The sequence below is a fragment of the Astatotilapia calliptera genome, chromosome 5, assembly GCF_900246225.1.
Source record: "Astatotilapia calliptera chromosome 5, fAstCal1.2, whole genome shotgun sequence".
Lineage (NCBI taxonomy): Eukaryota > Metazoa > Chordata > Actinopteri > Cichliformes > Cichlidae > Astatotilapia > Astatotilapia calliptera.
The window spans coordinates 35,522,020-35,547,288 of record NC_039306.1 but is presented as its reverse complement, the minus strand read 5'-3'; the positions used below and the strand labels follow the sequence as shown (position 1 = coordinate 35,547,288).

Here is a 25,269-nt window from a genome sequence, read left to right as displayed (position 1 = left end):
GGGGAGATTAATTTAGTAAGGAAGTATCCCTGTACAGAATGTGTTAAGTCATAGTACTGATGAAGCTGATCATCTCACAGAAGAAACAGAGTTTGGAGCAAGGACCAGTCGGCAGCAGCTCAGTTTTAGAAAAGGCAAAAACAATCAGAGGTTTAAAAATAGAGCGTGAGTAATGGAAGAAGTGCTGTCAATAACAAACTGCAAAGTTTGGTCACATGGGTTTTTGTGCTATCATTTATTTTTAAATGTCCCATTTAGCCAATACAAACAGAGTGGCATATATAACTCCCTCTGTGCAGCTAACATTTAATTACATTTATCTATGTAATCTATTTGAACTACCCAGTTAAACTACGAGTAAATCTAGCTGGGAGCACATCCTTATTTAGATGTGACAGCGTTTCTAGTAGATGGTGGCCGATGTCTTGAGCATGAATTGAGGCTGCCGTTTGGGGAAGGCCTCAGAGGGGACTGGCCACAGATCACCTGTACTAATGAGAAGTGAATTAACTGAGGGAGGGGCATGAGTATGTACTGCTTGTAGGGCCATATGGAGGTGTGGACCCGCTCTTGAAATTCAGATAAATTATCTCAGATTCTTGAAGGTCTGGATAATCTTTGATTTTCTCCTGAAATCAAACCAAGTTAAAGTGGCCTCAAACACCACAGACACATTTAACCACTGACACTGGCAGGAAAAAGGTTTGGGAATTTTACTCACCAAAAAGTGAAGCGCATAATTCCAATAAAAATGTTCAAAAATACTCTAAAATGCAGCAACAGCACAGACGATGAGCAGGTCCAGTTCAGCCAGGACAGGCAAATGTGCAGTTACAGCTTCCCGTGTAGGCACGCACCTAACATAAGGATTGAATAAAGGGGTCACTCACTGTATAGTTTTAAAAGTGAATTCAAATCACATTTTCTTAGCTGGACCCAGCAGTGTCGCCAGGGCTTTAGGGCCTCATGGAAAAAACGAATCACTTTGGCCCGACCACGCCAGGCCTAAATCTATAACACTGGATCAAAATTCTGCTCCGATAAACACATTTTTTGACTTTTTAATTATGATTTTATTAGATTTTTTATATAACACTGATTGGTACCGTACACCAAATACAGTGGATGAAAGTAAAATAGAATTGTTTATAGAACGGTGCAGTATTTTTTACTGCTTCAAGTTTTTGTTATAATGTATATTCAGATGTAACTTAAATAATCCTTTCGATATCAATCTTTAAACAAAGTATATCTAACCAAAATATGTCTCTGTCCTGAGACCTAGTGGAACTCAAATAGTGATGTTGACTAAAAGAACTCAAACACGTTGTTTTCTGTTAGAAATGAACTACTACCACGAACTCACTGCTATTGGCAGAAGGCTGGTTTTTACTGAAGTGAACTGGCTCCATTTTTTACAGCACATTGTTAGGTGATCATCCTGCAACTGTGACATCCCAATAATTTACCTTGATTGGTAAATCCATATTATATCATATGGTGTGTAACTCCTGTCCTCCTCCCTGTTTAGGATTTCTGACTGTAGTAATATTCCCTTCATCCAGCAGAACTATACTGAAGTAAAAATGTATCCTAAACTGTGTCATACAACAAAGGATATTACTAATGAAGACTGGTTATACAGAACCTTGAGCAAATATGGCATCCTGCGTTCTTCATTCAGCGACAACTCAGCAATAAAAAAGTTTTTCTTCCAGCAGTGTGATGTTCAGAGTGCAGCTGTGAGTTCAACAAATTGTTGTTAAAATTATAAATATATCCGGAGGCTATGAATGAAATGGAAAATGCAGTTACAGTTAAAATTTATATGATCTGCATAGCTGTGTTTAATTATGTCGTTTGCTTTCATGAACGGTTGGATGGTCCATAGCAATGAATTATGGGACAGCATTTTCTCCTCTCTTTTCATAAAGGATGGGCCAGTGTATCATCTGCTAAAGAAAGCCATAAAGCAACCATTGGAACTCCTTTCCTCAATATTTGAAGAGTTGGAACAGCTCTTACTATGGCTGCCATGCAGATACTTGGTCACATCTCTCACTGAGAAATCTTCCTGAGCAAAATACACTTTTGAAACGCACCCTTACTTTTTCCAGCCACGTGTGATCAGGACAGGTGTAGAGCCATCATCTTTCACCTGTGTATAATGTATGTATAAATAATCCAGATTATGGGCAAGCACATATTAAAGAAACCTGTTTGAAGTTATAAAAGTTGAAGGTAACCAATCACTGTACCACTGAATTAACATGCACAGACAATTTTCTTTTCAAAATGAATGCAGTTGTGACAGAACCACGAGTATTAGGAGTTTTTTTTTCCAGATCTCTTGTATAGTAATATTATCAGTGCTAGAGATTTTCTGGATTTAGACTGTTTATATATTTAACCCATAAACCTTTGTATAGACTGTCCTCTCCCCATTTCTTAAGGGGACAAATATGTTGCAAATCATTTCTAGTTGATCTCTCTCTCCTGCCGTGCAGTCATGCAGTGCTTATTTACACCAGCAGATGGAGACCAAGTCATATGAAGCATCTCCGTGACTCCCACAGGGACAGCAAATCCCGATAAAGGCGTCATTTAAGTCTCAGCTCTTCATGATCCGCAGTGATCTTTCGACCATTCTTCCAACACTTAGGTATGAGGAGTATCATAAGTTCTTGTGGAATTATAATGTATTGTCTTACCCGACCTAAATCTGCATGCAGATCAGTACACTGGCATAGCACGTGGAGTCAAAGACCTGAGTTGGAGATTTTCCCACTTAGGGCTCAAAATAAATATATTACAAAGCACATTGTTTCCTGAATCTAAATAAGTAATCTTCAGTGCCTAAATCCAACCAAGTAGTCTTGACTGCTTAAACCTAACCACATTTGAAGCAAAAGTAAAAAGTGCATGGGAAAAAGCTAAATAAAGTGCAGAATACAAAAGTCCAAACATGAGCCCAGCTGCAGTTTCTTAGATGACAAACATGCAACTTCTAGGTCTTAAAAACAGGAGCGGTGTCTCTTGGCAGTCATTACTGCTGCAACCAGTTTGTCAAGGCAAGAAACACCTTACATGTAACAGGAACACGGAGGTGGTATCTGCCAAAATGGGATAATGTTAAGCCCAAGAAACAGTTTCCAAGGTGCACATAGCGCACACAGCCCTTCCTGATTCACAGTGTGTCAAATACACGTATATAGTTTTTAGTAACTACACCTAATCAAGAGGGAAAATCATGAGTTGTTTCAAATGTGGACTTTATTGTTCTTTAGGGAGGAGTAATAAGTCTGTGCAGGTGGTGTATCAATGCACACCCACACCAAAGTGCACGCTACACAATTCTCTGTGACACATGTCACAGTATGGCAGTATTATAGAATGTACTAGTGCATCTATTGGAAGGTCCAAATTTAGCAAAAAATATGAATCCCTCAGTATTTCTAGGAATGGGATTTAGCTGGAGGCAGCATCCAATAGCTGTTAGTGATATTGCATTTTAGTTACTGAGTTTTGATAGCCGTGCTTCACTGCTTTCTAGCTGATGCATAAGAAATAAAATACATGCACAAGATGACTTTGCTAGCTGAGGGCTTGTTAAGATAACTACCATTAGCAAATGTTGCTATTTGATGAGGGTCTAGGTTTGAAACTTCCAAGTTAAACAAACAGAAGGCCCACGGGTGCCATCTTAGTTGGTTTAATAAACTTTAGACAAACTAAGGTTTAGTAAAACAGACAATTGATCAATATTAATAATTTCGGGATTACATTCAGTTATGTCAGTTCTAGGCTTCTGGTGTCACTGGAATATGGAATTAATTAATATAGCTATAGTATCCATAGCAAACATGGCATTCTCACCAGATGTCATGTTATCTCAGATGGCCCCGCCCCTCCCTGAGCCTGGTGCTGCCGCAGGTTTCTTCCTGTTAAAAGGGAGTTTGTCCTTCCCACTGTTCCAAGGTGCTTGCTCATAGGAGGTCATATGATTGTTGGGTTTTTCTCTGTATGTATTATTGTAGGGTCTACCATACAATATAAAACGCCTTGAGGTGACTGTTGTTGGCGCTGTATAAATAAAATTAAACTGAATTGAATAGATGTTGGCAACAACCCATCCAATCCACACCTGCAAAGAAATCAAACCATAGATGTCCATGAATGAAGTTATGTGTAATAATGAAAAATAAGAAGGTACTAAACACACTTACTAAAATGTATTTAACACTTCACACAAAAGCCTTTGTTGGTGATGAGAGCTTGCAGTCATTCCACATCATCTTCAAATCAAATCTTTAAGGCTTGCTTGCCTTTTCTATGAACTCTGACCTTTAGTCCTTTTCATAGTTTTTTAATAGGATTCAGGTCAGGTGATTGGCTGGGCTATTCTCTTTCTCTGAAACTAATTAAGAGTTTCCTTTGCGTGTGTTTGGGGTCATTATCTTGCTGACACGTCAACCCTCATTTCATCTTCATCATCCTGGTAGATGGCAGCAGATTTTTATCAAGAATGCCTCGGTATATTTTCCCTTTCATTCTTTCCTCAAGTATATGAAGCGTGCCAGTGCTGTATGCTGAAAATAGCCCCACACCAGGATGTTCCCACCTCCAAACTTCACTGTTTTTGGGATGACGTGCGGTGCCTTTTAACCTCCAATAATTGTGTGCATTATCACATTCAAAGAGTTCAATTTGGGTCTCTTCTGGCCAGACTACTCTCCCAGCGTTTCACTGGCTTCTCTCAGTGTTGCTCAGCAAACTTTAAAAGTGCTTCAACATGCTTTATCCTCAGTAATGGAGTCTTGTGTGGCGAACGCGCATACAGGCCATGCGGTTGAGTGCATTACTTATTATTTTCCCCAAAAGTTGATTCTGTTCATTTGGATGTAGCATTTCAAGTTGAACAAACGCTTCATTACTCGTGCATAACGAGTGGTGTTGTAACAGCAGGATCATTCACACACACTGTTCTCCTGATTTGGAGGTTCTGGCAGTCTCGTGCAGACCTTTTTACATCCCGAGGGAGTTTACAGTAGTTATTGTGATAGCTGTTTATATACCGCCGGATGCTAACGTTAGCACGGCTCTCAGCCTCTTGCTCAACACCATAAACAAACAACAGCTTGCCCACCCCGATGGGGTTTTTATTGTCACCGGCGACTTTAACAAAGCGTGCCTAAAGACTGTGCTTCCTAAATTTGTCCAGTTCGTGGACTTTGCTACGAGAGGAGAACACACTTTGGACCATGTCTATTCAAACATCAGGCATGCTTTCAGAGCGACACCCCTCCCCCACCTGGCTGGATCTGACCACCTCTGCATGTCCCTCACCCCCACCTACACCCCCCTGCTGAGAAAAACAAAGCCCCAGACAAAGACAATAAAAACCTGGCCTGAAGGACTGTATGGGATTTATTCTCCAGCCACAACCTCCAGGAGTACACGGACACTGTACTCTCGTACATCAGGAACTGTGTTGACAATGTCACCGTCAACAAAAGGGTCAGGGTGTTTCCAAATCAAAAACCCTGGATGAATAGCGAAGTGCAATCCCTCCTAAAAAGCCGCAACACTGCCTTCAAGTCAGGGGACAGGGCTGCGTATAGGGCGGCCAGGGCAGACCTGAGTAGAGGCATCAGGAAAGCTAAGGCTGCCTATAGGAGGAGGATTGAAGATCACTTTGCTGACAACGACCCCAGAAAAATGTGGCAGGGGATCAATCACATTACCAACTACAGAAGCAATAACCAGGCAACATCTAGGACTGATGCCTCACTGGCTGAGGATCTAAACCGTTTCTTCGCCCGCTTTGAGACGACCAAGCCCTCAGCTGCCACACCACTTCCACCCGCCCCCAGCACTGGCACACTAACACTTAGGGAGCACCAAGTGAGGTGTGTTCTAAGGTCAGTGAATCCCAGGAAGGCGGCAGGTCCTGATGGAATACATGGAAAGGTTCTCAGAGCATGTGCTGACGAACTGACTGGAGTCTTCACTAAAATCTTCAACCTTTCCTTGTCATCAAACACCGTCCCGCCCTGCCTCAAAACCTCCACCATCATCCCCATCGCCAAGAAGACAGCTGTGGCCAGCCCAAATGACTACAGGCCTGTTGCACTTACGCCTGTGGTGATGAAGTGCTTTGAGAGACTGGTCTGTCAGCACATCAGGGCCGATCTGCCTCCCACTCTGGACCCCCACCAATTTGCCTACAGGACAAATCGTTCCACCGAGGACGCTATCACCATAGCGCTCCACACTGCGCTGAGTCACCTGGAGCACCGAGGAAGCTATGTGAGAATGCTCTTTCTGGACTTCAGCTCAGCATTCAATCATATCATCCCGGAGATCCTGGTCCAGAAACTGTCTCACCTGGGACTCTCCACCCCCATCTGCCTCTGGATCAAGGACTTCCTGACAAATAGACCACAGTCTGTCAGACTCGGCCCCCACCGGTCCAGCACCATCACACTCAGCACCGGGTCTCCACAAGGATGTGTTTTGAGTCCCCTCCTGTTTACGCTCTACACATCCGACTGCTCCCCTACCCATCTCTCAAACACCATCATAAAGTTCGCGGATGACACCACAGTGGTTGGACTCATCTCAAGGGGGGAGGAGTCGGACTACAGAGATGAGGTCAACAGACTGACTGAGTGGTGTTCAGTTAACAACCTCCAACTGAACACCACGAAAACTAAAGAACTTATCTTGGACTTCAGGAAGGGCAGAGCAGACCCGGCCCCACTTTACATTCACGGGAGCTGTGTGGAGAGGGTACACTCCATGAGGTTTCTGGGCGTGCAGATATCTGATGACCTCTCCTGGACTGCAAATACTACAGCGGTGGTTAAAAAGGCCCAGCAGCGTCTCCACTTTCTGAGAGTGCTCAGGAGGAACAACCTGGAGGAGAGGCTGCTGGTGACATTTTACAGAGCCACCATAGAGAGCATCCTAACGTACGGCATAACAACATGGTATGCAGGGTGCTCAGCTGCAGACAGGAAAGTACTGCAGAGGGTTATCAACACAGCCCAGAAGATCACTGGCTGCTCTCTGCCCAGCCTGGAGGTCACTGCAAACTCTCGGTACCTCAGCAGAGCTGGCAATATCATCAAGGACCACTCTCACCCCAGCAACCAACTGTTTGAACTATTACCGTCAGGCCGACGGTACAGGTCACATAAAACCAGGACAAACAGATTCAGGGATAGCTTCTTTCCCAGAGCTATCACCGTAGTAAATAAGCACAAAAACAATTGAACCTATTCCATACTGTCACTGTCATTATATTATGCTGCTATTCATACTGTCATTATATTAATGCTGCTATCCTGTATATATTGTACATACTATTGTTTGAGTACTTACGATTGTTTTTTTTGTACTTTTTATATTTTACATTTATATTTATTATTGAAACTTGCACCAAGGGAGTGGCACTCCAATTTCGTTGTACTCTGTACAATGACAATAAAGGCTATTCTATTCTATTCTATTCTATTCTATTCTATCCAACTGTCTCCTTCGGTCTCAGCTGAATGCAGGTTTCGCCAAAGGAATCATGATTTTGGGATTTCTTACGTGGATAATTGAACATGCATCAAGATACTTATTGTTTTCTATGAAACAATTGTACCTGCTTGTTCCAGGTCTTTCTGTAGCTCCCCACAAGTGGTCCTTGGCTCTTGGACAACTCCTCTGATAATTCTTGTCACTCTTCTGTCCGAATCGTGGCTATTTTATGGTGAAATGACATTATTTCCAATTCCTGATTGTGGCCTCAACAATGTTCACTAAAACCTTCAGTTCTGTAACCAATGCCTTCAGTACGGTTTGCAACCAAAGGTCTTGAGAGTACTCATTGGTTTTATACATCATGTGATGTTTCTTGTGTGACAGCTTGGTAATTTCTGATTATTAATAGATTTCAGCTGGTGTCACGGCTGTGTTCAGTACTGTGTCATTTCTCATGATTATGCATGACTTAATTTATGGACATCTATGGTTTGATTTCTTTGCACGTGTGGATTGGATGGGTTGTTACTGACATCTGGTGAGAATTTCTTGTCAGTAGCACCTTTAGAAATATATTTACTTAAAAACTGGTGGTGTGTTCAAGACTTATTTTACCATCCGTTTCTACCATTGCAAATCTATATTTGGCAGTTCCTGGGTGAATTTTAATAAAGCCTACTACTTTGAATTTGTACTTGTTGGTGTTGATGTTGGAGCTGATCACTTTGGACTTGAAGCTAATAAATAGTGAAGAATTTAAATGCAGAAATTAGACTTCACGACTAACCTGGTCTCTTTACAGAGCTATGAAAAGAAACAAATCGAAAATATTGCATATGTCTACAATGTGAAGATACAGTGTCAGTATGCACTGGCAGAAATGTGTTCAGCATAGATATCACGCTTTTTACTTAAACTGTGTTTATATGGCAGCAGGTAAAAATATCACAGATATGACAGCAAGACACAGACAAACAACAGGTTGGTGAGACTGAAGTTTTGATCAAAAGCAGCAAGCCTAAAGTGGAATAACCAGGAGTCCACGGGTAACAGGAATAGGGAGTGGAGAAAAGTCTAGGCACAAGTTCAGGGGGCTTACAGTCAAAGGCGCTATCATACAGAAATGTGTACAGCCCATCTTGGTAGGCACATTTGGTTGCCATGGTAGGAAACTAAGCACAGTAACTCATAGGTAACAATGGTGCCATATTACTTACAAACCATAGTTAGCAATGAATGTGATTAGGGGACCTGACATGGGGGATAAAGTAAGACTAGTTTAATGTTCCTATTCTTATTTAAGAAAAATCCAGTTTTGTTACATTTTAAAGGATGTAGACGAGTCTGTTATTGTCATGCTGCTAGCCATGGCCCGGGTCTCAAGGAATTTGTTACATTGTGTGATGAGTTCTAACTTCAGTTGAACATATCCAAGACAAAAGATATAATCACTGACTCTAGATTACCATATACAACAGGTCACACCCATCAAGGCTCAGATAGTCGAATGCATTCAATGTTATAAATATTTTGGAAAAGTTATTTATTCAAAGCAGAATTTTAAAGCGAACTGTTTTCCTGTGTTCAAAGAGAGGGCGACTCATGTTTGGGAGTCTCGTTTTCACACTGATACAAGCGTGGTGTTTTTTTTATGTGCTTTTACAGAATATGTTTGATCTTTTTTTCATCAGTCAATCAAATTGTTGAGTAGTCTAACAGGCGGGTTGGTGAACCACAGCTGAACCTAGCATACCTGTACACCAGACAGTCACAGCGGTTGGCTGCTTCAGTTGCACTCTTTGGATAGTGAGGTCCAGTCTCTCACTTCTGGATGGTCCCAAAGTGTAGAACAACAAGGTTTGCAAACAGCTTTGTTCCAGCACTCAGGTGAACAAATCATAGCGTTACTTGTGTTGCATTGTTTGTTGATTCAACTAAAGAAACAGGAACAAGTGATGTTTTTTTGCAAGAGGCTGCCTGTAATAAAGAGCCTAAAGACAACACTGAGTGTGTGTTTGCCTACTGTCTGACCTATTTATGCTCGAATGATTCTTAGATGAGTGTCAAGCGTGACGCGCTGAAAGGTTCAAGGTTAGCACTTCAACTTAAGACAACACCAGCAAATAGAAAAGCAGTGCAAAAGCACACAAAATGAAATGGAAGCAGGTTTTTGAAAGACTCTCAGACTTATTTATATTTTTATTTATATTGTGCTAAATCACATATTCTGTTACCTTAAAGTGCAATCAAATTAAAAATTAATTTAAAAAATTAATAAATGTTAATAAATTTCCATTAGAAGATTTAATGTTTAGAAAGTCACTTGTTTCTGTGAGATGAGAAAAGTTGTAAAAGGGTTTATTTTCATTTATTTTTTAAATCTGAGAAGAGAGAGCATTCCTAAATGTAAATAGGATTTACTTGTGTAACACAAAAAATGCTACTTTATACTCGTCCAAACTTAAGATCTAGAAAGTAGAAAGAAAATAGTTTCTCAGAAGCAGCCCCAGATGGATGACTGGAATACAACCAGAGGGAAGTGAGAGTTGGCTGACAGTGACTAATTGTCATATTTGGGCAGTTCTTGTGACAGCAGAGCTGCAGATTGCATTTGCTGCTTCGTTGGTGCTAACAACATTTCCACACAGACTTTTTTATCTTCCGATTTGCCTCTGATGGATTGAGGATTGAGGAAACTCCTCATAAGGCCACAGACAGACAAATCTCTGGCCTGTGACAAAACCCTCAGAGTTTGCAGTTTTAGATAAGCATTTGAACTTGGCCCTATTAAACATTAAATTACATCATAAACTTTATTGCATTAATATTTACAAAGATCAGTGGGATCTTACTGAGGAATTAAGTAATTATGACCTTTATCACAGCTCAGTAATGTGTGGAGTTTTCCTTTTTTTTCCTTTGTGGGTTTTATCCGGGGCGGGTAGTCCAGCTTCCTTGAGTCCAGAGATATGCTTGTTACCTCCCCAACACAGGACACCCCAACAGACATGGCTGAAGTCTTCTCTAAGCTCACACAGCTGTAGACTGACTGGGGAAACACCCAACCAACCTCTAACGTAAAGAACAAGATAATCTACTGTTCCTCAATCAGAACAACTAGAACTAGAATCTGATGTTCGACTAGCAGGTGTTTTTCCCAGTATTGACCATTGCTTTTCTTTAAAAAAAAATTTTTTTCTCCAAAGTCTGGGCACTCAGAACATCATTATTCAGAATGACATTTATCAAAAAAATTATTCAAATATAGCAGACAAATAATTAGATGTAAAACATTACACATTTATGCTTTTATATAGTTGCACTAAAACAGAAAAAGTAATTGTTCTCCCTTGAAATCTTACTCTTTGCATTTATTTGAATAAATCATCTCCAGTATTTACACCCAAAGCCTTTTGTCTTGAGTAATGCAGCCTCCTCAGGCTTTTACTTTGGAGGCAAACAGTAACCAGATTTCAACACCCCACATGTGAGAAGGAGAGATCGTATACATCCCTGGGGAAGAGCCACAGAAGAAGAAACAGGGCAAAGGCAAGTGGCTAATCCTCAAATCAGCAGCATTTCCAACCCTCCGCACTGAGCCTGTAATCTGTGGGCCAGGCAGAGGCAGGAGCAGTCTTGCAGGTTTGGCTCCAGCTGTTTGATGGCTTAATTAAGAGGTCCAGTGGGATCAGTCAGACATGCTGCACTGCTTGTTGTAGGCCTAAAAACACTCAGTTACTGTAATACATTTAACATAGTTCTCATGCGGCGCCTGGTCAAGCTCTTTACTTTACACTTCACTGGAGACAATGTGGGATCTGAGGGGAAGGCAGGGAGTAAGTGAACTGTATAACAAAGGCTTGCTGATTTTAGATTTTGTAATATTTGTAATATTATTTTAACATTATTTTGTCGTTACTTTGGTGGCATTCTATTTCAATAAGCAATATGCAGAGTCTTTAAAAAAATGTAAAACATTTAATGAGTTGTAGGTAACAACTGTGGCAAATTCAGTCGTGGTGTTATAAGATTAGCTTGGAATCTGGTCAGGAGGTATTACAAGGTGGGCTGAGGATCAATAAAAACAATTTAACATTGTATTTTGGTCCATCGCAGACTGAGCAAGTGTTACACAATAGAGCTTTAAAGACATAATTTGCTGTTGCATTAGCCATCATCAGTTCTGGTCGTGTATTTTCCTACAAAGCTCTGTCTGAAAAAAGAGAGAAGCAAAAATGATAACATAGACCAAGCTAGGAAGCACTGGACATTTTACCTTATTTAAAGGTGTCTCCATTTCTAGATCAGTTTACTGTTTTGAACTGAAAATTGCGGCAAAGTTGACCCACATGTTGAATATAAATATTAAAATAAGTTTAAATTTATAAGTTTAAACTACTCAAGAAGTTAAAAATGTTATTCTACAAACTAAGACAAGGTTTTATTGAGCAGGAGATTACAGTCCAACTTTACCAGAAAAGCAACAACATTAGTTGTTTTATAAGTTTAGAAGACACTTGGGTATGTTGTAGAAAAGGTTTCTGTTTTGTTTTTAAATCCTGAGACAGTCCTTTGACTTATGCTGTGTAGTGAAAAAGTACTGACATCCTTTATTTAAAGTAGCACAAATTGTATTTTTTTTTTTACACTATTGATGTAGCAATTGCAATAAAACCCATGGATGGTGCAGTGGTTGGCCTCCTTTCTGGTCTGAAGCCTGGCTGGGATTTTTCTTGTTCTCCCTCTGGTCCTTCTTCTGGTTACCCTGTTTCCTCCCACAGTCCAGCGACAGACTGTACATGTTATGTTTAAGGATCATTTTGTGTTGGGTGGTAAATGGTACTCTCCCGGAGTACTCAAAGCACTCGATACATTATTTGTCAGACTCAAGAGTTGGGAGTTCGTCTTGTAATCAGAAGGTTGCCGGTTCGAGCCCTGGCTTCCAACAGTCTCGGTCGTTGTGTCCTTGGGCAAGACACTTCACCCGCTGCCTGCTGGTGGTCAGAGGGCCCGGTGGCCCAGTGGCGCCAGTGTCCGGCAGCCTCGCTTCTGTCAGTGCGCCCCAGGGTGGCTGTGGCTACAATGTAGCTGCCATCACCTGTGTGTGAATGGGTGGATGACTGGATGTGTAAAGCGCTATACAAATACAGGCCATTTACCATTTGATCGACCTTATTGAGAAATACTAAGTCAACTTAGAAATTAATTTGAAAATGCAATTATCTTGCAGTTATCTCAAAACTTTTCACATCAGTTCCACTAGAACTGGCCTAATGAAACTGATCTCCTGTCCTTCTTAATAAATAAAGATTATTTTTTAAAGTAAAATCCATTTCAGCCAATCAAAGGTTGTAAGGCGCATTACGCCTCCATCTTGGATCCCTGAATGCCGACCCTCCAGTAGTTATTCATCATGACAAGGTACCACTCTGCTCCCTGCCTGAACAACAGTCCCACATGTTATTCCACGCAGCAGATCAACGGAGTGACAGACCGGACAACCCGCCTCCATCCCTGCAAAAACCAACCAATGAGACTACAGAGCGGGGACGAGCCTTCAGCGACATCCTCTCGTTTCTCACTACGCTGAGGCTGTAAGGTACCCTGGCAGTCATGTGACGGCTCCATAGTACAACTCAGTCAGCACTCAGTCCAGTCTGAACTCTTCCTCTGCTGCTGCTGCTGCATGGAGAACCTCAAGGGCAAACTGTGGCTCGTCGAATGCAACGGATAAAACACATCCTCCTCGCGTATTTTGCTCTGGGATTATATTCTGGTTGCACGATCGAGGTAAGATCGGAGTTTTTCTCTCTTTCTTTTCCCCCAGGTCTCTCAGAGCGTGCAGGACGCGTTTCCCTTCTGTGCCATATGCTGCAGCAGCAGGCAGGATGAAAACATGTTTACGTTGAGAGCGGAGACGCGTGCCTACTCATGCGTAATGCGCCGCAGAGAGGGACACTCGGGAAAAACAAAGCACACATATGTATACGGAGGACTTTCAGGGTTCACAGTTTAATCAGTTTGACACCAGAGTGTAAGTGAATGGAATCTGAATGAGTTTTGCTGTCCCATTTTCAGCTGCGCCTGAGAGTCACTGCTGTCTGAAACCCGATGGCGTGGAAGAGTTAATGGTTACACATGTCGATATAATTATTAAGCAAGTACAAATAAGGAGAAAAAACCATCAGCCATAATTACAATTTTAACATATGATTACAAAATATAGCCTTGAAATGTTGCATGTAAGGCGACAACATTTTGTGAATATAAATGCAACAACTTAAATCTAAAAGAATGCTTTTGCGCTGTGACTGATTTACTGATCCTTTATCGTCCTGTAAACACGCCGAACAGGTGATTTACGCATTCAGAGGAGGAACCCACGCTGCTCCTGGCTGCCCCCTGCGGCGTTTCAGGATAATGTTCTCTCTCTCTCTCCCTCCCTCTCTCTCTCTCGCTGGTCCGGGTTCATCCTCGTTCATTCAGACCATACAGGGGCCCCTAAAAAGGGAGGGCAAATAGTGGAGGCAGGGAGAGGGGAAGAGAGTATGACCGACGCTCCTCGTTCCAGGAAAATAGCCTATTTATGAAGACTACACTAGCACATTGTAAAACTATGATAATGTGAACTCATACTGCATACTATCACTCTGATCTGGACACATGTAAAGAAAGTACAGCCAGCTGACTTGTAAACATAGATCAGACACAGATACAGAAACCAGCCTCAGTTAAGGTATGTCATTGAACCATAGCTCTGTTAAGATATCATGAGAGTGTATCTAAAACTTGAGATTTGTTCCTGTAAACAGCATAGCGATGGTTAGACATAAAAGAACCCGAACTTAAGCAATGTTTAAAAATTCAAATATTTACATGTTTAAAATGGGAAAAGCCTTAAATTGGGAAAAATAAAAACCCTGTGATTGTGTGAATTACACGAAAGATATTGAAGCAGAGATTCAGGCAGATAAAGTCCAAACCTTTGTGACTAGTTTAAACATTAAAAGATCAGGGCCTCCAAAGTTGGCTGAGATTGACACTTTTTTTAAAACAGATTTTGAAACAAATGTTGTAAGTACAGTATTGCTATCAAAGGTCATAGCACACTACTTCAAATCCAGCTGCAATTTTTGATGAACTGCAGGGATCATTTACATTTACACAAATTTTGTGTGGTAGAAAAATAAACCGGGCTAATAATATGTAACATCCTTTAACGCTTGCACACTGGCATAGAAAATTGGGCTCCTCTATTAGTGTATGTGGATTCTTGACAAAATATGGGTGTTTTAAAATGGTTATAGCCAATGTACAAGTACCGAGACAACACAGGGAGAACACTAACTTAGTAGTTAAGCCCTCCAACATTACTTTTTATCAATTCATCTTTTCAAAAGAAACCAAACAAACCCAAAGAAGTTAGCAGAACTAAAAAAAATGGCTTATGAGTTTATGAACTCATCAGAACTCTTTCAGAGTCAAAAATGACCCCGAGTGTTTTTCATGCACTTGTTGTTTCTGCACTCAAACCTAATAAAATGAATCATTTTAAGAAGGTAACACAATTATGCAGCATTGATACAGTTTAGGGACTTCTTTAACAATGAAGACATGGACACACTGTGTATGCATATATTTGTTTGCAGTTTTTGTTTGTTTATATATAATGGTATGCTTTCAGGCTTTGTCAAATGTGCAGCAGCTGCTTGTGGCATGGAGATTAACCGACTTGTCATCATCTCTGTTTATTCTTTTAGACATACTGTTTCCTGTCCGGAGACCTTGGATTGCGAGCGTCTTTCTCCAGCGCTAACACCAGGTGTTTTTAGTATCTCATCCGTGAGAAGTGTGACCTTTGTGACCTGGGTATATTTGGTCTTCTCCACCAGCAGAAGGAATAATTCTCTTGCAAGTCATCCCTAAACACAGACTCTGAGTCCAGAAAGAGACAGTGGTTTGGCAGTATCCAGGGATGGTAGATAACTCCTTTGTGAGTGAAGACACTTTTCTTCTTTACAGCGGTGCTCCAGTGGCCTGCCAGCAATCTGACATGGTCAAGGACTTGGGCTCCTACCAGGTTATGCCGTCACCATTTTCGGAGGAGGACCTGAGCGACTCATCCAGTCCTCGTTCCTGCTCCAGCCCAGACTCCCAGGTGCTGAGCTCCAGCTATGGTAGCAGCTCTAGTGCTGAAAGTCAGGACAGTATGCTGGACCACCTGCTGTCTCAGGCCTCCTTAGGGAGTGCCAACAGCATTACCACAGAATCCGTGGATCCTATGCCATTATCCACTTTGCTGTGGGATTCACGGAAAGAAGAGCCGTTCAAACGTGAGCAAGTAAAGGAGGAAAATTTTGACTTCTTCACCTGGACCCATGGTGAGCTAAAAGAACAGCTTGTAGGGTGTTTCCAGCCCACGCTGGAAGAGATAGAAGAATTCCTGGAGGAGAACATGGACGTGGTGACAATGAAACAGGAGATCCGAGAGGATTGCCCAGAGTTGGGAGTAACGCAGGAGTCTTTTGGTCTAGAAGTTGGCCTGGAGTGGTGCGTAGAGGCCTCCCCTGAGCCTAAAGTAGAGCCAGAGGCAAAGTATTCTGACCAAACTGTTCCCACTGTCGGCACTGCAGGTCTGGTGGCTGTTGCGTCTAGTGACACCAAAACCACAAGAATTAACCCCACACAGGAGTCCAGCACAGGGGCCAAGAAGGAATCCACTAACAAACCTTCATCTTCAGACAGCGACACAAATGGTAATGGAATGCCGGTCATTCTGCAAATCCAGCCTATACAGATCAAGCAGGAGCCTACAGTGCCACCACTTACTCCAGCAGCCCATCCCCCACAGCCTGCCCCAGCCTCAGACATCAAAATTGCACAGCTACTGGTCAACATCCAAGGTCAAACTTTTGCCCTTGTGCCCCACATCCTGCCCTCCCCCAGCCTTAACGTCTCCTCAAAGTTTGTACGAATCGCTCCAGTCCCAATTGCAGCCAAACCTCTTGGGCTCGGGGACAGCTCTACTAGCCAGGCATCAGGAATCCTTGTTGGCGGACAAAAATTCCAGAAGAACACAGTGGCGGATCTCATCAAAATGCACAAATGCTCTTTTCCTGGCTGCACCAAGATGTACACCAAGAGCAGCCACCTGAAGGCCCACCTGAGGAGGCACACAGGGGAGAAGCCTTTTGCCTGCAACTGGCAGGGCTGCGGATGGAGGTGGGTACCGAGGAACCGAATGCTCTTACATATAACATAGTATGTTTAGTATGTTTTCTTAGCAGACTAGATTCAAAGATTGACTCATATATACGAGTGATTAAGTGTAACCTGTGTAAAGGTTTGTTTGTTAACACAGCAATAACAGCAGGCTGTAGCAGGCATCTGCATGATTTCATTACTGGCCTAGCTGCAGTAATTTTTTGTCAGTCGGACATATCCCTGTTCATCATGTGTGGTGCAGAGTCCAAGTAACTTAAACCCCCAAAATCCACAATCTAATATTAGTGTTTTAGGTTTAGACAAAAATTAAAAGGGGCATTTCTTAAAAAGTAGATTATGTTACATTTCACATTCAATCTAATTCAGTTTGTAACAGTAAAGCAAAAGATGCCATCCTGTGGTTTTTTCCTTTTCACTAACCCATTAAGCTGAAGAGCTGTTAGTAGCTGCCTTGCAGTCTAGCAAGTGCTAATTGGAGTGATGTGAGGTGGTGGCACCACAGAGATATCCAAGTTGGGTAAGAATAACCATGGTGTCTTTTTTTCTGTGGATGTAAACTAAATCTGTCACAGTGCATGTGGACTGGAGTCACATGGTCACAACATGGATGCCTCCTGTTGAGACCTGACAGCTGTGCAGTTGCTGGGGCAGCATGAGTGTGTGTGTGTGTGTTTGTGTTTTTTCAGTATAAAACAGCAAGAGTTAATTTAGAACCTGCTGTGTTTAATGGCAGAGGAAGAAGGTGGATGTCTTCATCAGTAGGCAATTACTTTGCTAATTAAAGTAAAGTGTCTTTTTGCTTTTATTAACGTGGAAGTCTGTTTGTGTGAATGTGATGGAGTTTGACTCCTGTTCAGAGTTGGCAGAGCTAAGCTGGCCTGTTTCCTGAGGACATCAGGTGGGATGTTCAGGCTGACCTTAAGCTAGTGAAGAGTACAACACTGACTTTATGTCCCATGAGTAAAATGAACTTTTGTACTTTTTAATCAGTAGCTCCAAAAAGGACCCAGAACGGATGGAAAACAGACATGTTTTAACTTAAAAAAAAATAGTTCTGCCACTATCTTGAAAAGCTTTTCTTTAAACGTTGATAGTGAATAACATATTCTTGCCTATCTATCTATCTATCTATCTATCTATCTATCTATCTATCTATCTATCTATCTATCATCTATCTATCTATCTATCTATCTATCTATCTATCTATCTATCTATCTATCTATCTATCTATCTGTCTGTCTGTCTGTCCGTCCGTCCGTCCGTCCGTCCGTCCGTCCGTCCGTCCGTCCGTCCGTCCGTCGGCAAAACTGACTTTTTAATATTTTTAGAAAAGTATTGGAAGTGGAAGTTGCCACTAATGATGACTCAGATCTCAGAGGGTTAAGCTCTTTATGTACCATGTAGCCACAACTACAGCCAATTTAGAGTCACCAGTTAACCCAATATGTGTGTCTTTGTATTGTGGGACTACGATTTCCTGGACAAAAGCCACACAGACAAAGAGAACATACACACATAAACTCAGAGTGTTTTTGCCTCAATGCAAGAGTGCTGTACTCACCACAGTGTAGTCCCAAGTAACACTCCAGTGGAACAGTTTCTGTGGTGTAGCCATATAATAACAACACATAAAAGAAGTTGTGGTCATTTCACATATTTCTGTCAGATCAGGTTGATGTCATATTGACTTTGGACTGAATTGAAAATCTGCACTTTGGATTTGTTAAAATGTGTTTGAATTAGATGACATGTTTTCAAATATGTAATTTTTACAAATCCAAAATATCTTTTCCAGTAAGGACTTCCCAGGAAAAGATTTAAAAAGCATGTTGACCATGTAGAACACTGACGCTAGACTGAACTTACAGCCGGCAACGATAAACAAAAACTGGGTAAAATATTTGGACAGGTCAGAAGCATAACATAATTTGACGTACAAGAACCAGTCTTTCAGGAGATAACATGCAGTCACTCACAAACTCAAAGCATGCAGGTAGCAGGCAATAAATAATATCTCCTAAAAGCTTTGTATTGTGGTATTCCCAACCTGGCAACATGCCACCAGGCATGTACCCTACAGCGGGACTGCTGTGTCCTGATACATGAGCTGCAGAAATTTGTGCAGTAGTAATCCAGGCAGTGTGTCCCAGCTAACAAAGGGCTCTTGTCTGTACACAAAAGGCAGGATCTAGTTAGGATGAAAGTGTGTGTGTGTGTGTTTGTGTGTGTGTGTGTTTCAGAGAAAAAAAGAGAAAACCAGTGTGTGTGAAACCCACTGTATGTGTTGGGATAAATGAGGGGGCCTCCCAAAGGGTGAGGGGGGCAGGTTGGGAAAATTATTAAAGTAGCTGCTGATTGAGCCGAGACGCAAAGACTAAGATTTTAAGAGAAAAACGGGAAAAACATGTTGCTTATATTGTTAGCTTAACTGTTGTCAAGACGGTGGGAGAAAAAACGAGTTTTGCACACAGTCACTTGAAGGGAGCAGCAGTGAGGAAGTGAACAAAGACAAAGTGTTGAATAGTTACCATGACTGTGGGTTAGGAACGTCCAGGCTGCACACTGCATGAAAGGGAAGAGCGGGTATCAGGCAGGGTTCCTCATATGGACTAGGAGGAACAGGGAGAACGGTTAAAAGAACAAATGAATGCAGTACAGTGTATAACACGGTCACTCTAGATATAACTACGTTTACAGTGTAAAGAATTCAGACAAGGTTCACCCTGTTTTTGTAACGCAAAAACTGTGAAATCAAATTGCATACGAGAGACTTCAAAGGTAACATCTGCTGGTTTCTTAAACTACTACTAGTGTAGCTAAAATGCACCCAACCCTAACTCTCTTAAAAGGATCGCTAGAGACCTGGTGGAGTTAAGGAGGTAAGGTGAGTTATTAGTAGGTCGTGATGTCATCTTAACATGCCTCTGTTCATCCCTGCATTCAATAATTACATTCATGAATATGCCTCAAAACAAATGACGTCAGACAAGCAGTGCATAATCTTTATCTCATTGGCTGAGTAGGGTTTTTGTGGTAAAGTTAGCTGTGAGATTTGATTCAAAATAAAAGAAAGTTTTCACTAGTGATCTGGAACCTGATTAACAACACAAGGCTCCAAAAGGTTAGGTCAGCCACAGACACAGCTGTTCAGTACAGTGTGTGCCAGGCATGGGTTTGGCATTAAAATACTGATTCCTAACACTGGGCCAGAAACGAAGACATAATACAGAAATTCTCTTTACGAGAAGGATCCAGGTGTCTGTTTTCTGGCTGAGTTAGACAATAGAATGATTTTTCCCAAAATTATTTGTGTTCTTTTCAATTTGAGTCAGTGCTGGAGGAACATAGTTGGATAAACACTTGGCTGGATACTGTGCAGCCCTCTAATTCAAGGTTAGAAGGAAACAGACTGTAGAGGGCTGCTTTTAATTGTTTCCCTTTCTCACAAATGTCTTAACCCAATCTTTTATTTCTTTCTACTGCAGTTTAGTTCAAGTCTGACAAATATAGATGTTGTTTGCTCTAAAGAAGAGTAACTACAAGCTGAAATAAAACCAAAGTTCATTGCAGGCAAAAAAAAATGGACACAACATTAGAAATCCTGTCACTGTTTCTCTGATGCTCTCTCACAGAGCAACAGATCCGAACCAGATGTTGGAATGTCAGAGCGATAGTGTTTCATCTATGCACGCCATGTAAAACTGTTTGCTGATCAGATTTGGGTGCACGTGGTTTATTGAAGGATATTATATGATAAAATTAGATTCAGACTTTGGGCTCTGTTCATGTAAATGGTAAATGGTAAATGGCCTGCATTTGTATAGCGCTTTTCTAGTCCCTAAGGACCCCAAAGCGCTTCACACTACATTCAGTCATTCACCCATTCACACACACATTCACACACTGGCGATGGCAAGCTACGTTGTAGCCACAGCTGCCCTGGGGTGCACTGACAGAGGCGACATGTATCAAATATCATCCACACAACCAGCCCTGCGATGAAGACACTGTCTGCCACTACACTAGGGATTACTCGTGCCTTGATTGTGAAATTATGAGGCAATGCTGATATTTATAACCCTAACCTTAACTTTGTCTTGTTGGAATATCTGATTTTGAGCTGGTACAGTAGTCAGTGTGTTCAACTTTGAAAACCATTTTTATTTCTGTGTCAGGCACGTGGTTAGTCGTGGTTTAGAGGTTCGGATTGGTTATATTCATCTTTATGTTTTTATTCTTTGTCACTGCTAGAATAACTTTGCATGACTGCACCTGTCATTCCTTTTAAGACAACTGATTGGCTGCTCCGAACAAACAGCAGGTGCTTGGGCCTTCTGTGCCATAGCTGTTTTCCTGAGAGTAAATTTTTAGGGATATGTCAATGAGATCCTACAGATCCAAGTGTAGAAAGCTAAACAAAGTGTGTATTCTAGCTTTTTGTCCACTAAGATTATTTATACCCATTTAAAACTTTGGTCATGTACAATATGAGTGGCACAGTATATTTGATTGAGCACACTTAATTCATAAACTAAACTCCAGATATAACGATGGCAAAAAACAAAAAAGTTTTGAACATTACAGAGAAGATAAGTATCTACACACCGTCTATCCTACACATAGAGTTTGAGTTTTGCTGTGAGTCTGCTGGTCTCTGTCGGGGACTCGGCAGACACTTCTGCTCAGTAACTAGTCAATTACATAAGTCACAGTGTGGACTTTATCTACTTGTTTCAAAGAGTTTTTAACTGGCTAGATGCTGTGGTTGGGCTTGGAAGGGTTTCATTGGCAGGGTCCAGTTTCTTAAACTGCTGTCAGGTGTTGCATGCAATCTAACTTACATGTGTGCAGCATCATTTTTAAGCTCTAAGCTTCTTGTGCCTGCCAAGCATAGAGGGTAGATTGCATTTTAGTCTAGCTTTTTAAATGTTGCTCCTTAATTATAGGGCACAAGTGTACCAATTCATCATGCTGTCAAGTCACCAGAGTAACATCTGGGAGGCAGAGCCCAGCTGGGGACAGTCAGTTTCAGAGAACTAGGGTGCTGGGAAGAAACCCTGGAGCTGTCATCCTCGTGACTCCAGCCAAGTTTCTGTTTGTCCAAATGAGTAAGAAGGAAATGAGTTGAAGCATCAGCATTTGAAGCATTCTTGCTTGTGACCAGATAATGATGCAGTTGCAGTAAAAATCTTGGGATTGGCAAAAACAAGTTTCTAACTTAGGTAGTTTCCAGAAGTACAAGGTAAGAGACAAGGGCGTTATATATCGTTTTTAAATTTCGTGCCTTGAAATATCCATGCTCATTCAGATATATTTATGTTGTGTGCCTTGCAAGTGTTTCTTTTTGTTCAGAGCTGCCAAGCATACCGAGTTCCATCAAAAAGAGAACAACAGGTCTGGGTGAATTATGCAACTAGGTTGACAAAAGCGAGGCAGGATTTCCCTGAAACCACACGCAGCTGAAACAAACCCATACACAGACCTGGACAGACTGTCCTGGTCTTTTGACAACAAACATATTTTGTGATTTATTGTTTTTTTTTTAACTGTCAAAGACAACGGGCCCATTCATTTAGAGCTGAACAATCCCTTCACTCATTGTGTTTCAACCCTCTCAGGCTCAAATAAAGCTTTTTGTTGCTAATGCACAACCAAGTCCTGCAGTGGTACTTCTGAGTAAAAAAACCTCATAAAAAAGTATGTGCGGTAATCAAGTTGTTAGTTTTTAACTGTTGCAAATCGGCAACGCCTGCCTTGAGAGGGTTAAGAGTCAGCTCCCACTGGAGCTCACTGGAAAACCAATCGAGGCAGGTTTGTCAGGTTGGTCCTCAGTCTTATTCAGCTGTCTCATGGTCTTAATCATAACCCGCAGCAGGTGGAGAGCAGTTTTCTGAGGCTGCAGAGTAGAATAAGGCTGCCAGCTGCTGTCCAAGACTGTGTTGAAATCTGTTCATGGGATGAGGAACTTACTGAGAAGGAAGCTGATTTCTGTTCTGTTATTTATTGTCACAAAATATATATGGTGTTACTTTACTGATCTCCTTTTATACACCCTGCACTCACATGATAGTGCACGTATATACATGCAAGTTCACTGCACACAATCTAATTTTGTAGGAAACAGCCACACCTGTAAAGCAAACTAGTGCAAAATTGTTCAAGACATTTCCAGACAGTTAAGAAAAGTGAAGTCTAAGGTCACCAGATTTGTGACCTGTGCACGCACCGCCACCTCTCTCGGTTTGCCTTTGTTGAATTCTGAAACATTTCTGTTCTTCTTTCAGGTTCTCACGTTCAGATGAGCTGTCGCGTCACCGGCGGTCCCATTCGGGGGTTAAGCCCTACCAGTGTCCTGTATGTGAGAAGAAATTCGCCCGCAGTGACCATCTGTCAAAACACATCAAAGTCCACCGTTTTCCTCGAAGCAGTCGGACAGTCCGCTCAGCAAACTGATGCTCCACCTGCTGAGATTACTGGGATCACTGGGAATCCTTGGAACACCCTCGTACTATATCAGTACTTTTTAAAATTCTTTCCCCCCCTTTTTTTTGTCGTGTCATCAGCAAGTCATCTGGAACATGTGAGTTGAAGCAAACCTCAGTTGGCGTTAGAGTGGTCTGGGATTGTTATTGTAAGAAACCAACACGCTTACCATCCTGTCTGTAATCAGCTGAAGGTTGATGTCGGTGCTTTGGTCGGTTGTGCACTGTTCTTATCACCTGCCTGAGAAGAAAATAAGATAAGCTTATTTCGGTTCAGTCTGGATTATGTGATACGTTTGGTAATAGCCTTGCATTTCCATTCTAACTGGATACAGGAGCTGCCATTTATTTTCCTGAAAGCTGCTAATGTCTCAGACATGTTAAATTTATGCAATGTTTCAGAAGTGAAACTCACTTGGATCCTCATCAGCTACTACCCGAGTCGTAGTTACTTTTCCTTGGGTCCAGAGCGCTTTCTCTCAAGGTTTTGTCCTGTTGTTTTTGCTGCCTTGCACCACTGTTAATTGACTAATAACTGTGGATAACTTTCTATTCAGCTTGTGTCTGAAACACAATGAGGGAACTGTTTTACTGACGTGGACATGAACTACTGATTGCATAACAAAAGGAATAAAACATGATAAGCTATCAGGACTCCTCTTACTTTTTACAGGAACTTTGTAAACTGATGTAAAGAGGAGAGCTAAAAAGTGACAAACTCAAAGGTTAAGTGCACAGTGATTGTTAAAACTGGCCTTCTGATCAGTGTTAAATGTTATTTGTTGAATTTTAAGCCAAGTCATGTCTACCTGCTTCCTGGTCTTCTGTTTGTATCATAGTTTAAGCCTTACTGTAACAAAAACAAAATCATTGTTGGAGCGTGACATTGTTCTGGAAATCAAGCTTCTCATTGCAATGTGCTGTTTGACTGTTCACAACAGGGCCCTGAACTAAAATTGTTGCCTACATCTGCTAGTTTTACCTGATCTATTACTTTGCCGATGACACAATTTCTGCCTCGACTCTGCTTTATCTGTTACTCGAAACGCCCTGACGGCCTTCCACCTCAGCCAGCGAGTATCTTACCTTGAGGGGATGAATGAATTCCCACACACCATGGTGCTGACCTGCCATGAGCTGGAGAATGTGGTGGCAACGTCCCCAAATTTTTGAATGTTTTTATTTCTCTCGAACATTATTTGCTGTGTGTACAACAGCCCGTAGGGGTGCGACTATGCCGTCCATGTATAATTCATGTCTGTATAGTGACAACATGCAGGGGTACACAACATTGTACATCATTCCTTTTATTCAATTTTGAATTTTTAATGCTTGTGTCAGCACAGGCGTTTTATCGCATCCTATGAATGTATGTAAATATACAGGCGCGCACATCGCTGCATCCAGGAAACACACAGAGACTATTCTGATGATTTATAGTTTTCAACCCTAAATGTGTACATAACATTTCAGTACATATGGATATATTATATATTTTTCCTTTGTTCTATCCAAGATGCATTTACAAATAAAAGTGAAAAGAATCAGTCATGTATTGTTGTTTTTTTTGCTGTGTATTGCTGTGTTTATTACTTCAGGAGAGAACGGTGCTATTTCTGCAAACACACACATCCAGGTAAATATACTAATTGTGAAACTGAAACTGAGATGAAAATTCAGGACGGATTCTTTTCCAAGTTTCCTGTCGTACATCTAAATCTGTGACTTCAACGCCTTACTTTATAAGTATACCCCCAAAGCATTATGGGAAGTGTAAGGCAGAGGTAAATTTCATCTTGTTCCTGCAAGTCAATAAAAAGATACAAATATATTTTAATGCTTTTTCTATATTCTTTGTATATTTCTGGTGACTCGTTTAGCTGTTCCTTCTAACCGTACTGAACCAGTGGTGACATACACCTGGCAGTGTTGGTATATTTATTTTGGCTTAACCCAAGTTTAGTGTATTTTAATTAGCAGGGATAGCAGGAACAGCCTGCTCTGTTATTTGGCAGTAACACTGTTCTTG

The 25,269-nt window shown here is 41.5% G+C and overlaps 1 protein-coding gene across 1 annotated transcript; it reads left to right on the top strand.

Annotated features, from left to right (window-relative positions):
* Positions 1-13,109: 13,109 nt before the first annotated feature.
* On the top strand, positions 13,110-24,979 carry klf15 (Kruppel like factor 15). The gene is made up of 3 exons (XM_026169089.1): positions 13,110-13,323; positions 15,294-16,755; positions 23,043-24,979. The coding sequence occupies exons 2-3, from the start codon at positions 15,509-15,511 to the stop codon at positions 23,209-23,211; spliced, it is 1,416 nt and encodes a 471-aa protein (XP_026024874.1). The 5' UTR covers positions 13,110-13,323; positions 15,294-15,508; the 3' UTR covers positions 23,212-24,979.
* Positions 24,980-25,269: the final 290 nt, after the last annotated feature.

Excerpts from the sequence above, each read along its gene's own strand:
- klf15 (XM_026169089.1), top strand. The coding sequence starts at position 15,509 with ATGGTAGATAACTCCTTTGTGAGTGAAGACACTTTTCTTCTTTACAGC. Across the intron at positions 16,756-23,042 it reads TGGCAGGGCTGCGGATGGAG|GTTCTCACGTTCAGATGAGC; the intron begins GTGGGTACCGAG and ends TTCTTCTTTCAG.